This window comes from Gossypium hirsutum, chromosome D09, assembly GCF_007990345.1.
Source record: "Gossypium hirsutum isolate 1008001.06 chromosome D09, Gossypium_hirsutum_v2.1, whole genome shotgun sequence".
Classification (NCBI taxonomy): domain Eukaryota; kingdom Viridiplantae; phylum Streptophyta; class Magnoliopsida; order Malvales; family Malvaceae; genus Gossypium; species Gossypium hirsutum.
This window is the reverse complement of record NC_053445.1, coordinates 51,306,674-51,323,255: the sequence shown is the minus strand read 5'-3', so window position 1 is coordinate 51,323,255 and position 16,582 is coordinate 51,306,674. Positions and strand designations below refer to the sequence as shown.

Below are 16,582 nucleotides of genomic sequence, written 5' to 3'. Positions count from 1 at the left end.
GAACTTGGGCTTAAAAAATATTTTAGATTTGTGCCTCGGCCCGGCTCATAAAAACATCTAAACGTCAGTCCAAATACATTCAAACATATTTTATCCGTCTACCTTATTCTAATGTGACATTATTGTCAAATTACTAAATAATTTAAAAAATTAAAAACAAAATCCTATAAAGACATAAATTTTTTAATAATTATTTAAAATATCACATCTAATATGATATTAGATAAATATAAAAAGTTATACGAAATTATAAAAAAATATTAAGAATTATAAAAAAATTAAAGATAATTATTAAATATTTTAAAGTATTATAAAAAAATTATAGATAATCATTATGAATTATAAGAAATTATAAAAATATATTAAAAATTATAAGAAAATAATAAAATAATACTCACCAACTTGATTGACTTAAAATATCAAGTTTTCATAAGTTTTAATAATTTATAATTTATTATAATTAATAAGTTTTAATCAAATTTTTATAGTTTCTAAATAAGTTTTTATATTATTTAAGAAATGAATTAGTTTTAAATAATTTTATTAATTTCTAACAATTTTCAACACTCATGCTCAAATGGAAGATGTTAAGCCACAAATCATAACCCCATAAAACATAAGTTTTGTGGGTGAGATTGTCCCGGCTAAGCTGGCATTCTCTTACCTTATTTAGCTGAAGCAAATGCCTTGTATTGGATATGTATTTGTTTGGTGGGATTTTGCATGAAATTTATTCGCTCAATCTTTACGTTCTTCTATGCAGATGAATAGGAAAACTGTTTTTTTTTTCATTCTTTTTCTTAACAAGAAATAATACTATTTTCAAATGATATTTTATATTTAGATATTTAAATTCAAATAAAATTTTGATATTATTTCAATTTGTTCCTTCAAATTAATGGCATTTTAGAATGTAGACTAACACAATCCTGTATTTAAATTAAGTAATCGTTTATGAAATTATAAAGTTTTATTCTGTTTTATATGCAAACCTTGTCCCAAAAAAAAGCCTTGAATAATTCAATTCAATAACTTAAACCAACAGAAAGAAAACACCGTAATCGAACACATTGCTATAAATTAAGAGCAAGAGAAAAAAAAAAAGGATTAAAATTATAGATTTAAAATGATAATCTGCCACATCAATGCAATCCCAAAGCTATGAAATTGAAATCTCTATTGAATTAAAACTGAAAACTTGCATACAGGGAAAAAAATCATTGAATTGAAATGAAATCATGTTCAATCTAAACAAAAAAACAAAAAAAACATAATTATAACTTGAAAAATGTACTTTTGATTATTTTAGAGCCTTTGAAATCAGCATTCAGCATTCAACATTCAGTCATCTTCCTCATAATCAGCACCAGCTGCAGCATTATGAATGTTTAATCCTTCAATCAGCTTAGCTTTCCTTTATTCATTTGTCAGCTTCTTCAAGTTGAATCTGCAATAATAAACATGAACATGGTAAAAATATATATACATACATAAAAGATTTGTATAAACTTAAAAACAAATACAAATTCTGTTATGTTACCGATTATTCTGTGACAAGAGTATATATTTAATATCTAAAATTTGTTTATGTATTCCGAGAATTATACCCCATGTCTCGTATTAAAACATGTTTTGAACACAGATATCAAACACAGGTATTTTTTAAAACGAATTGAAGAGTTCCGAGTAACATAGGTCGTAGCACATAAAAAACCAACCTCTTGTGCTGGTTAGGAGGCTCCATTTCAGACTTGTTGGCAGCTGGGTCAGCACTTATAGCAGCATGGATTTTCTTGTAACAAGGCCTCGATTTTATACTCATTAAAATAGGCTAAGGCCTATTTTCTCAACAAATTCATCCAGGAAGTAAGATAGATCACTTAAAATTCTCAAGGGCTCAAATCATTTATTACACCAATAGATATTAAATTGTTAATTTCTATGCTAATATACAACATACACATATATGAATATGAAAACAAGCACAAAGAAACCCAAAACCAATCTTTAAACCCATTTTTTCCACCTGGGTTAAAGTAATGTCAAACTGCGGAAAGGCTAGCCCACTTGCCAAGATCATAAGGATCAGCGCGGTAATACAACTTGATTCTATTTGACAGAGACAAGCCTGCAGCAACAGCAGGAGCTCTAAAACTAAAATCATCCTGCTCCGCCGGCTTGTCCGTAAATGCTGCAACATCTCCCAGAAGTTTGAAAGAGATTCTTCGTGTTTGTAATTGTCTAGGGAAATCAAAGTACATTACTGTCCCTGGTTTGGCCTCCGGCAATCTGTATTCTGCAATAGTCACCATGTTGGATCCTATTCCTTCCTGTAATATTGTTCTAATAAGTTCCCCAGGAAAATGTCAAAGTAAAGATAAAACCTAATCCTGAATAGCACACAAAAGTTTTTTTTTTTTTCTAGAATATAATTGTAACTTTTGTAAAAATTAGCCAAAACTGTTAAATAGTATGAAACAAAAATCAGACAAAGGGAAGCTAATTTTAGTACTGAACTCTTCAAAATCTAAAAATAGGGTTCAGTACTAATATCCAGGTTAAAATTAAAAAGCAGTACCATAAAGACAGGTCTTAACAGATACCTGGAGTGCAGATACTTGAATATATAGAACAGCTGGAGAGATATGTCTATCTTCTAAAAATGTTTCTGACGTATCCCAGATATCTGTATCTGAAGTAGGCGAATGGGTAATTCGAGGTTTTATTGCATTAAAAGCATCCAGTCGGAATCCAGCAAGCAATGGTGAAGATGGAGGTAGATACTGCTCTAAGACCAGATCGTAGTCCATTAGCCTCTCCGCCTCAATTGGAACCTGAAAGCGAAGAAGGATTAACAAGGGCGATGCATACACATCATGACCATAGAGCAAAACACTGGAACAATGCATAAACAGTGGATTGAAGCATGTAAATATTACCTTGAATCTATTTAACTGTGGTGCTCTGTCCAGCCAGTTTCTCTGGTCAGAGCTTTCTGACGATGTAAACTCCGTCTCTTTTTTCACAGGGATTCCAGCTATCACTATTTGTTTGGCATGAAGGCATGGACTACTTTCAGTTGCTCCTCCAAAAGAGGCACGTCGAGTTTCTTGTGCAAAGGGATTTTCATCCAGAGATAATAAACTGAAGTCGTTCCCAAAATTTACAGAGCTTGAACCAGGCCGCTGAAGGCGCAGTGTTATCCAAACAATGCGACATCTAATAGGATTCTTGAAAGTAAATTTTATATGACGGGGCAACTTATCTTCTCTGGTTGACTTTTCAGGTCCATAAAATTCTGGTGACGAGGATATCAGGGACTGGACATCCCATTTTCCAACACAGGACCTTTCTTCCCTGTCTATTTTATTGCTTGCCCAGATTTGGACCTGTGTAATAACAGAAGAAGCTATTCAGAAGAATCCATAACCTTGCGAAAACTTAAAAAGACTACCTTTTTTATTGCAGAAATGAAACCTGAAACAAAATTGCTAGACGAGTAAAAGAAACTAAAGGCCTATGACAAATGGAGCAATGAAACAATATGATACATACAGGTTGATACAACAAAACACAAATAACAGGGCATGACAAAAATAAGAATAATAAGTTTTGTAGCTATACAATATCAAAGAATATAGTATTAGAGGCAGAAAAAAGAGGTGCATAACAAATGCAGCTCACATATTCAGACATATCCAAACAATATACATAATTATGTTATGCATGACAAGCAAATAGTTGCATCAATACTGGTACATTTCCTAAAAGAAAAACTAGTACACTTAATTAGTAGTTTGGAGACACTCTAAAGTACTGCCTAAGAAGTTTAATTGGCTCAAATACAAAGAAAGAATATGTGGCCGAGTACAAAATACATCCATATCACGCTGGGCTGATAGCACAAGCACAAGACAGCATAATGAATACATAAATTTCTAAGAGCAAATAGTTGTGGCAGATTCAGCCTTATCAATATCACAGCTGGGGTTGGAGGAAACTACTTATGTTGAGGACCACTGCTTTTTTTATCAAGCATCAGAATTGGGAGATTAATTGATGCATTCTATCTCTTATTAATGTTAATTGTTTAATTTTTATGAGTGCTGAGACTGGAGCTCATTTATTTTCAGTTTGTACCTTTTCAAAGCATATTTAGCAGCAAATACTACAGTTGTATAGCCTACACAGGCAGCTAGGTGGTTGGTGTTATGGGAAAGCACTAATTATAGTTGTTACAAGGCTAGCCTAGTGTACTTAACTGGCCAGCAAGACTCATGAATAAAGGAAAGTTCCACTGATGCAATTCTCACTCCTATAAGATGTTAGCAGTATTCTTGAGAAATTTCAGGAGATAGATGGAAGAGAATCAACAGGATGACAGTGCAACCCTGAGACTTGGAGTAAAAAATTACTGATCTAAGCGCTAATTCGGATTTCAACAACTCTTGTTATTCCCTAATCATTTAATGCTTAAGCAGTCTGTTATTTCATGGTATAGGTTTTGCATATTTGTTTTGATGAATAAAAAAATTGGTTTGTCCAAAATAATAATAATAACAGCATTTTCTTTATTGCTTAAATATTCAATGCTGAAGCTTGTTATACTTTCATCTTGGAAGCATTCTAATGTATTTTTTATACTGCAATGACATTAGAAACATGTTATGCTTTAGAAGCATGTCAAAAGGGGTCTTTGTGTAACTAAAGCACAACATTTTCTGGACTAAAACATAACTGAAAATAGACACTAATCTAAAACCATAACAGTTGTTCAACATTTGCTATATAGGAGTGATGCATAATTGAGAATATATTAACTAGAAGTTGCTTCTAAGAATGATGCACGCACACCGGTAGGCCTTATCAATTTACTTCAACAAGATAACATACAGCAGGAAGAATGGTATACGTACCAAGGGAGCATCAGCTTCAGAATAGCCACATGGACTAACAACCAATACAACTCCACTGACGTCTGAAAGGGTGCCAAGGACAGTAACAAATTCAACAGACGTAGTATTAGGGGGAGCCTTCCAATATGAATGTGGTGATCCAGAATAAAGTGGAGTGAGTAACGACAGGAGCGGTGCTGAATCTGTAGCTGTCTCAACCTACAGTTTCATTGTATGTGGTTAGGTGATGAAAGACTAAATCAAAGCATCTCAAATGGTTTTTTCTCTACAAAAAATATGAAGCATAAAACTTGTAGCATGAAGATTACATAGTACCAGAACCCGCATATTCCTTAATCATCCTCTACGGACAAAAAATTAAATTTTCTCCATCCTGACTTTCTAGACATGTCTATTATTAGAAATGCTAGATAAGTCTGAGATTGATAAAAAGGATAAAAGTTCCATTTTATCAAATTTTTTAAAATTTTCCACATACTGAATTTAGTAATAATATCACAAAATTATTTAAAAGTTTTCGCCTCAAAACTCAAATAATGATAGGAAATTGGGGCAATGCACTTAATATGCAATCCTAGTCTTTCTAGCAAAAAGAATAGCTTTCCTAATTGATTCATTTGCCAAGAAGAACAAACTAGGCACTTAAAAAAATACATTAATGCATTTGATAACCCAATTATAGTCAGATATTTGATTTTTGGCACCTAAAGTTTAAAAAATGTGCAATTAGGGTACACGAACTTTGCTTCTACTTGAGAACACATTGCAAATTTCTCTAACAATGTTAGAAGGGAACCCAACATATCTCCAATAGCTTACCAAAATGTACCAGCTGTCAGGTTTTTATTGGCCATTGGAGAAGCATCACTTTTTGAATATGAAATATGTTTCATTTAAGCTCAAGTACCTAATTGCTCATTTTGAACTTAAGGCATCAAATCGAACAATTGACTATAGTTCAATTATCAAATCTGCCATTAACCTCATAATGAAATACAAATAGGTTCCTGTTTTTAATGAGGCAACAGGTCATTGGCATAGGACAAAAGATGCAATGCATTTCATAGCTTGGAATGATGATGGTAGACAAGAAGCATAAGGCAGGAGAAGATAGAATCCTCCATATCCTTCTCGATTTAGGCTGAACCTAAAAGGATAGTTAGTAGCAGACTCTTATCATGCCAATACATAGTAAACCAGGTTATTTCAAGAGAACCATTCAACTAATCCAGACATTGCATCAATAAAAGAACAATGTGATCAGCATATCAAAATAGAAGCCAAGATTATACCGAATGTAGAAAGCTGGCAAATGGAAACTCTTATCATGCCAATACATAGTAAACCAGGTTATTTCAAGTGAACCATTCAACTAATCCAGACATTGCATCAATAAAAGAACAATGTGATCAGCATATCAAAATAGAAGCCAAGATTATACCGAATGTAGAAAGCTGGCAAATGGAAACTCCGCGAGTGACTCTTCCCTATTAAGTAATTGTTTCAAAACTTTAGCAGCTCTCTGATTACCAGAGGACTGACTCCTTTCAGAAAGGCTACCCAGGAAGGAGGATCCTGTAACCTCATCCAGAGCTTTATGTGCTGCACTATCAGCACGGACTTTTCTTCGTGAGCTAATCAAGACCCTAACATAGTCCAAGACCAATGCATCAAGAATTATCTCATGACAGCACTTCCTGCAAATAACACTGTCCAGTGCCTCTGAACGATTTGTAGTGAGACCAACTTGGTTAGACAAGCCATTGTAATTCATCGTGTCCCTTGAATAATTTGGCAGAAGAAGGGCTCCTCTCCCTGCAGAGCAAACTCGACAAGCCTTGCTCCGACATTGAGAACACAAGAAGATAGATTTTGAACCTTCTGTAGATGGCAACGCAGAGGAATCAGACCGAGTTGCCTTAGTCTCAGCACGCACTTCACACTTGCCACCAGCACAGTAGTCCCCAATTCTACTGATGTTCCAGTAATCAATAACATTATCCTCAATATTCCCAAGACCAATAGCACCATTAATCTTATCCTCGAGAGCAGCTTGCGCAAGCAAAGCAAGGGTGCTTGCAATCCTGCATAGTCTTCCTATGTATGATTCATCGAGCAAAAAATTTGGATTTACAGTTGCCGGATCAATTCCAATACACAATAAAGCTCTATCTCTTTCAGCTGCAGAAATATTCAGATGGAGGCGTTCAATTTCTAGCTTCATGGCTTCAAGGAAGTTTAGCTTTCTTTCCTGCAAAATTGGATAAATTGAATGGGCAAGTTAATAATCTAAAAACTTGAATATTTATCTACTGGAACTTCATGTAACAAGTAGAATATATATTCTCTATAGCCTATACATGCATTCAGCTCATGCTACACCCACAAAGAAAAAAAAAATCAAAAGTCAACATTATGAGTATTTTCCAATGAAATAAGAAGAGGAATAGGTGGATATCCGTAACCTTTCTCAATCAAGATGAGATGCAGCAATTCAGATAAACAGGGAACTGAGGCCCATAGATACATCACCTTTTGCCTCATTATAATGTTCCCAGGAATTAATCCTCATTTTTGGTATAGATGGGTTATACTTTGGACAAGTTTGGAGCTTTTAGTTAATCACTGAAAGAAAATTTCAAATTAATTGTAACAATAAAAAGTTCTCATGCAGACTTCAATTGAGCAAATGACTGTTGGGGATGGGGCCAGGGGAGGATGGTCAAAAATAGTAAATTCCCATTGAATAAAGGAAGCTTTAGAGATCATTACCTGTAAAAGATGTAAAAGGATCCAGAAAACAAAAATACTGAACTATAAATTCTCACTCCCTCATGAGCATACATACATAGCTTGAACTAACAGACCATTGATCAAATATGAAATCAGACATGTACACAACAGATTAGATACCAATGAGAATATCATCCCTGGATGCTCTTTCTACGACCAATTCCTATTTATCTTCTATTTGACACATATGATGGAGAAAAAACAAAGAAGCATCTGTAAACTCATTACAATACAAAAAGCAATCACCTGATCAAGAATCGTAAATGAAAAAAGTTAAAAAATAAATAAATAAATGAAGACAACAAGGAATCATAAGTGGCATTCAGTTCAATTGACTCGTGGAGGACCAGAGCTTTCAATGGAGAGAATATTTAGGATTTTATTAGTTTTCCCCGAACATATGAGGTCAAAGAAACAGACAAGTCACATGTAATAACATACCATGCTTTGCCCTGCAAAGAATTTTACACAGTTTATGTACTTCTGTGTAGCACTATCTTGAGGCCTTCCATCCTGTGATGTAGAGGGTTTATGATCAGTTTCAGGACCATGATAGTCCACAAAAGACTGGTCCAGAAAATCAAGCAAGTCACCGCCCCCGTAAGTAACATTTTCCGTAACTGGCTGAGGAACAGGTTCAGAAAGCATGTCACCTCCAGTTAATAGGTCAACCAAATCATTTGCAGAACCCTGTTTTGCAGATATTGACACAGCTTGACTGGATAGAGAACTGCCAGAAAATGGGTTTGTGTCTGAACTGGACAAAAAAGAATTGCTGTCCTTTGGAGATTTCTTTGCAAGCTCAGTTAGTCTGGCACCAGTCCCTTCATTAGCAAATACACCATTCCAGGGGAGAGAAACTCCAAGGATTTCTACCTATAAATAATTTCAATACTTACAGAATCATTAGCAAGCATTAGCAAACCAACTGCCTAAATCAAAATAAAATGAGGACTGAAACATATTAAAGAAGCAGGTAGGAAAGAAAATTAGAATTAATATTCAAAATTGTCAATGCAATTGCAGATGGATGGAGAGAAACATTGTATCTAAGAGAAGAAAATGGCACAGTATATTTAACTGCAATTCCCCCCAATGTTTATGAAAATTATAAAGCTATCCATAATCACAATAACACAGTTTCTTTGCTTGAAAGATCTTACTCCATTAACAGCTCTAATTTCCCTACAACCTCCTTGAGCTCTTGCATAAAAAATTAATAATGCAGAGCAAAAATAATCAGATGCAATCTCTTTCTTGTGGTTTCCTATAACTTTATTCATCTATCACTAAACCTCTACTTTCAAATACCCATTACATGCCCACGACAAATAGTCCAGTGAAACAAGTTAATTGTGCAACAAAGAGGCAAATTTAGAATAAAAGAAATACACTAGATCAGGCAACACATTTCTGAAAAGTGAGACCTGCTTATACCTCACATTAACAGCTCTAATTTCTCTCCAACCCCCTTCTTGCCTCTTTATACCTCACATTAACACCATGCAATCTCTTTCTGATGACTCCATATTACTTTATTCATCTAGCACTAAACCTCTACTCAAACACTCCATACATGCATATAACACCCATTCCAGCAGACACAGTAATTGCGCGATAAAGAGGCAAATTTAGATAAGACATACAGAACATCAGGCAACACATGAGAACTGCCTTTACCTCACCAAGAGTCATAGGACTTCCAGACTCAGCAGGATAAAATGTAAGTGCCACTACACGAGTGAGAAAGTCCAATTCTCCCTCTAATTCTTCAAAATCATACAATAATGATAAAGACGATGTAACTTGATCATGAAGGCGTGCACCAGCTCCGGTGACAGCCATATCCTCAGCACTAATTGCACCTGATAAGGGAATCAGAAGATTTGTCCCATTTCCGCACTGGGGTATGGAAGCTCCCTGTCAATACAATCCAAAACATGATTAGAAGACTACTAAAAGAAATCAGCGTGAATGGAAAAACCATTCTATTTTAAGGGAAACTTTAGAGAAAGGAATTTATGGATGTGCTTGGTAGAGTGGAAAAGTGGAAGGATGGAAAAAGGAGAGTGAAAAATTGAAAAGAACATAAATTTTGAGTGTGTTTGGTAGGAAAGAAAAATGAGAGTCAAGAAAGTAGGAAAGATGACTATTTTTCACCCTAATGCATAAACTCAAATCATTTCAAATTGGAATGATGAGAGAGAAAATGAGAGAGATGTGAGTTAAGTAAGCATATTTACGAGATTATCCATTTTAAATTTTTATCTTTTTATCTTAATTTACAAAGGGAATAATGGTAAAATAATATAATTTTCATTTTCTTTCATCTTATTTTTCAACTCTATCATGCAATAAAAGATATGTTTTCTATCGAGCAACAAAGGAAGTTAGTTATTATTTCCACGTTTCCATATTTCCTACCAAGCACACCAATGGAAATAAAAGATATGTTTTCCATCTTTTCACTTTTCTCCTCCTCCCATTTTTCCATCTTCTCAATTTACTTTACACCCTTCCCAGCAAAACGTAAAAGAATTTCATAAAAGTTCAAGGTAGAAGCATTAGACTACAATCATACAAGGCAAACTGGCAAATATACACCTCACAACCTAAGGAGAATTGGTGAAAGACGATGCAAGTAAACGAACCTCAACAACCAGCTTAAGCCCATCTAGGTTACGTCCTGTCCTTACATCAACAGTTGAAGGATAAGTTGAATCATCTGCACCATGGGAAACTGTGAGTAGCAGCTGACAGACATGGCAGGGTTCACCAAGATAGATAAAAAGCTCAACCACATCTGCAGCTTGGGGACAAACCTGAAAGAAACAAGTAGATGCATGCATTCCAACAAATAATTAAAAAGAAAACCCAATAACAACAATATAGAGAAGGGCAAAGTAGAATTACTAAGTTACAAAATAGTTTTCCTAGATGATGAAAAGAAATACTATTAGTACCCAGATTAGATCCTTTTTCTTGAAACTCAGTAGACTAGCTCCACCGTTGGAGGTTGGGAACATACTGCTAACTGGTTTAAGAAGGAAACCAGATGGTCGAGAAAGTACCTGTGACGAACAGTAAGGTAGTGAATGTAGGCTGATACATACAGAAAAATCAACTAGAACTCATTCAAATTAAATATTGCTTTTAGACGAAAAATAAATCCTTAAGTGGAAACTGAGTGCTTACTTGAAACAAAAAAACTCTAATAAACAAGTTTAAAAAATACTTATAATCCAAGGAATGTGGCATGGTAATCCAAATAACAAACTCAATGGTTTCAATAGCATATGTTACGAATCAAAATACTGAATCAGTTACTAACTTATTGGTTAATTGTCATCTTATAATCAATTATCACAGGAGGTAGCCACAAGAATGCATGTGTTTGGTTTGAGCAACATAGTTTACCATCGAAGGTCTCATTCAATTGTTTCAGAGTTTCTTATACCCATATAAAGTCGAATGCTAAATTGTCCAGAAAACAAAATTATTTGAAGTAAAAGAAAAGATTGATGGTCTATTGAACATTTACTACCAAGCCAGGGCCGGTACAGCACTACCACCAGTGTCAGTTTGTAATGCTAAACCTGAAATCTAGAGACACTAGAATTACGTACGTGTAGAGGTTGAAGAGGAACAGATGGAAGATGCTTGAAAAGCCTTAATCCAAGGAACACCTCCAACTGCTTTTGACGAGAATTATCCACAATTGCATTTTTATATCTCCTTTCAAGAGTGATTTTCAGATTCTGCGCTGCAGAAAACTGCTTGAACTTTCCGGCTTCTTCATTAAATATGCTTAGAATTTGGCTATGCATGGCTTTAGAACCTGTATACAGTGTTGCATGGATATCACCAGCCAGCAGGAAAACATCTGCTAGCTGAGATACAGGGGATAATATTGTTGATCTCTTAAACTCATCAAATGTCATGTCAAATCTCTTCCATGGCTTATCTGGGCATGGATGATTCCATGTTGTGGTCCTTGTATTGTGATCAATATAATAAGTTTTCCCTGTTACTTCATCAGTTCGTTTTTCCCAACCAGGTGGGAGGGGAGCAGTATACCCACCATAGTTATTGACTGGATGGTAACCATATGTTGAATCACTATCAAGAGATATCCCAAGCCGCCTACACTGCTCAACAAATACTTGCAGTGCCCCAAAGAAACTAGCAGCATTGGTTCTGTCCAAAGAATCTGCACAATTGAAACGCAACACACCATTTTGATGGGATCTTAAGCAGAAGGCCCCTTCAAAGCCATCATTGTAGATGATTTCACCTCTGCAATCCTTAAGTCGCTGTCGCGAAGGCAAATAATCACCTTCAGAAATGCCTATAGCCAGAGTAGGTGCTTTTAGAAGTTTCCACAACTCCTCAATTGTTTGTTGTTCGCCTTGTAACTTTATTCGGGCATGCCAGTCATAATTTATTAAATGAATTCGAGTATAAGGAAGTTTTCCAGTGGATTTAATATGGTTTAGTGATTCCTCAAAATGGTGAACTAAAATGCACTCAGACTTTCCTTCTCCATTTCTAAGCAAGTTGACACAAACAATTGGGACAAAAGCCTTTGGCTTCTGATTTTGGCCAACACCAACATCTAAGTTACGAGAATCATATCGTTTGCTTAATCTTTGATAGTATTGTGAACTTCCTCTATAAGGTTCCCGATCAGAAACATAAATTTCTGCTTCAGCAGCGGTCATCTTTAATTCAGCGCCCCACCAGATTGGTATTGTGCCCCGTCGCCAAATGTATGTGTTAAAGGGTACACTCTGACCTGCCCTTTTAGGCACCCATACAAGCTGTTCACACTCTACTTCATTCCCTATGAATATAAATGTTCTTTTAAGTCACAAGAAAATGCATGTAATAACAAACAAAGTGGGATGAAAGCCAAGGCAAAATGGAGTGATTCAAAATGAAATAAAAATAATAATTTAAACAATAATAAAGAAACTTGCATCTGCATGACATGAAATACACAGAAAACAAGGTGGAAACACTTGAAAAGAAGGTTTCATTATTTATTTTAATCTAAACCAATTTAGGGTTGCAAGTTTATACACATCTTGAATAAATTTTCACAGTTCTCATTCTGATTGCTCAAAATACTTTAGTGTAGATCAAGTGAAGTGTCATCGAGAGATTCTCAAACCAATTAGGCATTTATGCAACATCAAACTCATAGCAAGACTAACAACATCTGCCATGGTCACATAACAAGCATGTTACTTTAGTGCAAAACTACACATCATTGTACCTCAAAGAAACAGTATAATCACGCACTTTAAGCTATTGTCAATCACCTCCCAGCAGAAATACAAGTCAATTCAACATAAAGCATTAAATAGAAAAACAAAAAAGTTATTTAAAAAAAAAAAGAATAAAGAAAAGAAAAGAGTAGCTTTGATAGGAGAAGGTATTAGCAACCATGTCTACATAGGCGTGGGATAAAAATAGTAACTTCATCTTACCTGTGCTAAAACAGGAATTTATGCCCCTAGCCAAATATCGAGTACCAGGATGCAGCCTACTTCGACGAGCTGTGAGAGCAACAATCCCTTCTACCTGACCTGAACTTCCAAAACTTCGACTTTCTGCAAACCCCTATACAATAATATCTAGTAAGAAAGAAGTATTAAAATATTAACCAAATCTAGACATTATATTATCATGTTAGTTACCAATATTATTAAAGTAGGTTAGACATAGAAAATTGCTTTAACAGGATCACAAGATATTATGATATAGTTGTAGGCTTACTTTTAGGAGACAAAGATGGGAAGACAAAATAGATTAATCATGCTATTTTAGATGCTCAGACACAATTAAAGGAACACCCCAAGTTCCCAACCCCAACCAAAAAAAAATTAACACTACCCAGAACATTTTTCTGATAGTGAATTTTATGTGCAAAATTAATTTCAAAATGAACAAGTAATAGCAATTAGAGAAGAAAAAGTGAACAATATTCAAAGATGACAATAAAATAAGAAATTCCAGTCATTCAATGTGTTACTGCTTCAGGAAATAGCAAGTTTAACTGCATTAATTTATTTAATTCTAAAGTTAATTAGGCGGAATTTCAGAGAGATTTGATCTGAAGCTCTGATTCATGTTTTAAGTCATGTATTTTCATGCTCTATCATTAATTAATCCAGTTTATAAATTGATAAAAACCAACTACGAAAGATGCATGTTTGGAATGTAAACTCTGAGGAAAGTATATCTTGTAAAGCAATTACATCACCAAAATAAGTGTCTAGAAACACTTCCATAGAGTCACCAAACTTGGAACATAAAACGCCAATTCCTATAACTTATTACTTATCCATTCCTCCGCTAAACAATTTGGCATCAATTATCAATTTCATGCAATGATTCTCATTCTACATGCATACAGCAACAAGTATATACATGCAGAGAATGTCACAACAAAACAGTCAAGGACATGCCTTGCACAAATAGAACATTTTACTACCACATGGATAGTAAACCAGCAAATACTCTATCTAGAAAGAAATTGCATAAAAAAATCAGATGAGCATTAAATTGAAGATACCGAGTATGAAGCAAAACCTGCAGAAGAATGACACAATGTTGTGTCAACCCAATGTTTTTAAAAGGCATTGAAAGCCATCCATTCCAAACAAATTCATCATCAGGACTGAGCAGGGACATGCGACTTGGAAAAGGTCGAGATATATCTCTTGTCTCACAGAAGTAGTGCTTCCCATCAATGTCAAGTTCTGTTAATTCTTGTACATTCTTTATTTCTCCTTTATCCTGAGGTTGAGGATTATGAAGTGGTATTTTGATCCATTGACTCTCAGCGACAGTAAACACGCATCCCCCACCAGGCAAATAGGGAATGCTAGCAACTAACTTTGTAGCAACAAGAAGTAACCCATAGCTTCCCAAGGCGGCATAACCCAATATTGCTCTGGCATGAATTTTACTCCTACACTGCCAAGGAGATCCATTGGTAATATTATCCAATGCTTCATTCTCGGACCTAAAAACATCAAGACCAAACTTCCCATGATAGCGAAGCACCCCAGTTGTTGGATCGACATAAATAACCTGCGTGTCACTCCTAGTAGACAAGGTAACAATAATATAAACTTCACCTGTATCCAATGTAACCACAACAACAGATGTGCTTCTTGAACCACCACCTACAAGTATAACCAGATATAATCAGCTAAAGCAGTAAACTATATTTAACCACCCACTAAGAACCACAATTAACCCAAAGAAATAAATACAAAATCTAATCACCTGGTGATTCCATGCGCTCGAAATGGAACTAACAACTAAAAAGTTCCAGAAAATCCACAATTTTCACTATCCTTGATGGGGAAACTCAATAACCTGCTAAAACAAAATTAAATAAAAAAATTTCTCTTATTTACGTGAACAAATTGAGGAAATGACCAAGAGATACATTCAAATCTGAAGAGAAATAAACTCCCCATGAATGAAAAGCCAATCGCATTGAATCAGAAAAACGATGCGATATAATTATAAATGAATTCCCCAAAATCTAGATCACAAAGTTTAGCTTTCCTTGTTCCTGAGATCTAAAACATGCAATAATAAACTAAAAAAATGAATAAAAATAGAAAAACAAATACTTAAGCTAAAACTAAGAAGACCACTTGATTTCTCGTTCTTGCACTACGATCCCAAATCGAATTAATCATCGAACAAAAAAGAATCACAATTTCACCTAATTTAGTACTAATTGACTCTGACAAAAAGAATTATAAAATGAAATGGATGAATATTAAGAGAAACTTTGGGAAATGAAAGAAACGAAAATAAATATGTTTTATTATCTAAAATTGAAAAGCAAATGAACTGACCGGAAAGTGGGAACATCGGAAGGACAAAGCAGGCACGAAGGGAATAAAAAGGTTTAAAAGACCAAGGAAAAACAAAAGATTGTCTGCGGTTGCGTGCAGAAACTGTTATCCAAGTACCCATGGCCACGTCACTATATTAAAGACCTGTTTGGTTAGGGGTTTTTTTTCTTTTAATCTATTTTTTATATTTGGGTAAACTAAACCTTTAGTGACTAAGTTATGATTAAGTTTTTGTTTTGATCTCTTAACTAAAAAAAAGTTATAATTTAGTCACTAAAGTTCTCGAAATTAATTTTTACTCAAATATTAAGTGTTACTTTTTTAATTTATAAAACAACAATTTTAGCTTTCATCTTCTATATATTCTATCAATTTAACCTTGATTTTATATAAAAATAATAAAAAAAACTCAATTTAATTTTGAAATTTTGAAAATTCTACATAAAAATTTATAAAAATAAAATCTTAAAAAAGTTGTTGTTGACGAATTAATATGTATGGAAAATAAAAAAAATATCATTTAATAGAATTCAATAACAAATTAAAAACAAAACAAAACAAAGTTAAATTATAACATATTTCTGAATTTTTTAAAAAAAATCAAATTAATAATATCTTAAAGTAAAATTCCATGCACCTAAATTACATCCAAATTTTATATTATAAAAGCTTTAAAAATTATTTTGATGTCATTTTTTTAACCTAATAAATACAAAATAAATCATGAACTTTTTTTTTTCAGACTCAGTTCAAAAATTTAATCCATTTAAATCATTTTTTAAAACCAATATTGTAAAAATAAATTATATTGTCAATTTTTTCTTTTCCTATGACAAAAAAAGTTGTGTCAAGAAACATAAGAGGTAAAAAATAAAAATAAAAAAAACAATCATTTTGCTTGATTGTTTTTATCCTTTTCTTTTTTCTTTAAAGATTAGATATTTTATATTTCTATACATGTAATATAGATAGAAAATTGGGAGAGTT

At 33.9% G+C, this 16,582-nt stretch overlaps 1 protein-coding gene across 4 annotated transcripts; it reads right to left on the bottom strand.

The window, feature by feature from the left end:
- Positions 1-1,160: 1,160 nt before the first annotated feature.
- On the bottom strand, positions 1,161-15,678 carry LOC107928500 (probable phosphoinositide phosphatase SAC9). Of its 4 annotated transcripts, none has more exons than XM_016859737.2 (15): positions 15,596-15,678; positions 15,009-15,101; positions 14,307-14,905; positions 13,202-13,334; positions 11,336-12,552; positions 10,673-10,780; positions 10,361-10,531; positions 9,390-9,629; positions 8,151-8,585; positions 6,358-7,167; positions 4,917-5,114; positions 2,940-3,389; positions 2,604-2,834; positions 1,719-2,330; positions 1,161-1,447 (listed from the first exon to the last, which is right to left on the bottom strand). In XM_016859737.2, the coding sequence occupies exons 2-14, from the start codon at positions 15,019-15,021 to the stop codon at positions 2,043-2,045; spliced, it is 4,893 nt and encodes a 1,630-aa protein (XP_016715226.1). In that variant the 5' UTR covers positions 15,022-15,101; positions 15,596-15,678; the 3' UTR covers positions 1,161-1,447; positions 1,719-2,042. The 4 variants fall into 4 exon arrangements, with proteins under 4 accessions (XP_016715226.1, XP_040957233.1, XP_040957232.1 ...); XM_041101299.1 differs by having other exon boundaries at positions 15,009-15,104; positions 15,596-15,675; XM_041101298.1 differs by lacking the exon at positions 15,596-15,678 and adding an exon at positions 15,365-15,540 and having other exon boundaries at positions 15,009-15,104.
- Between the last annotated feature and the right edge of the window lie 904 nt (positions 15,679-16,582).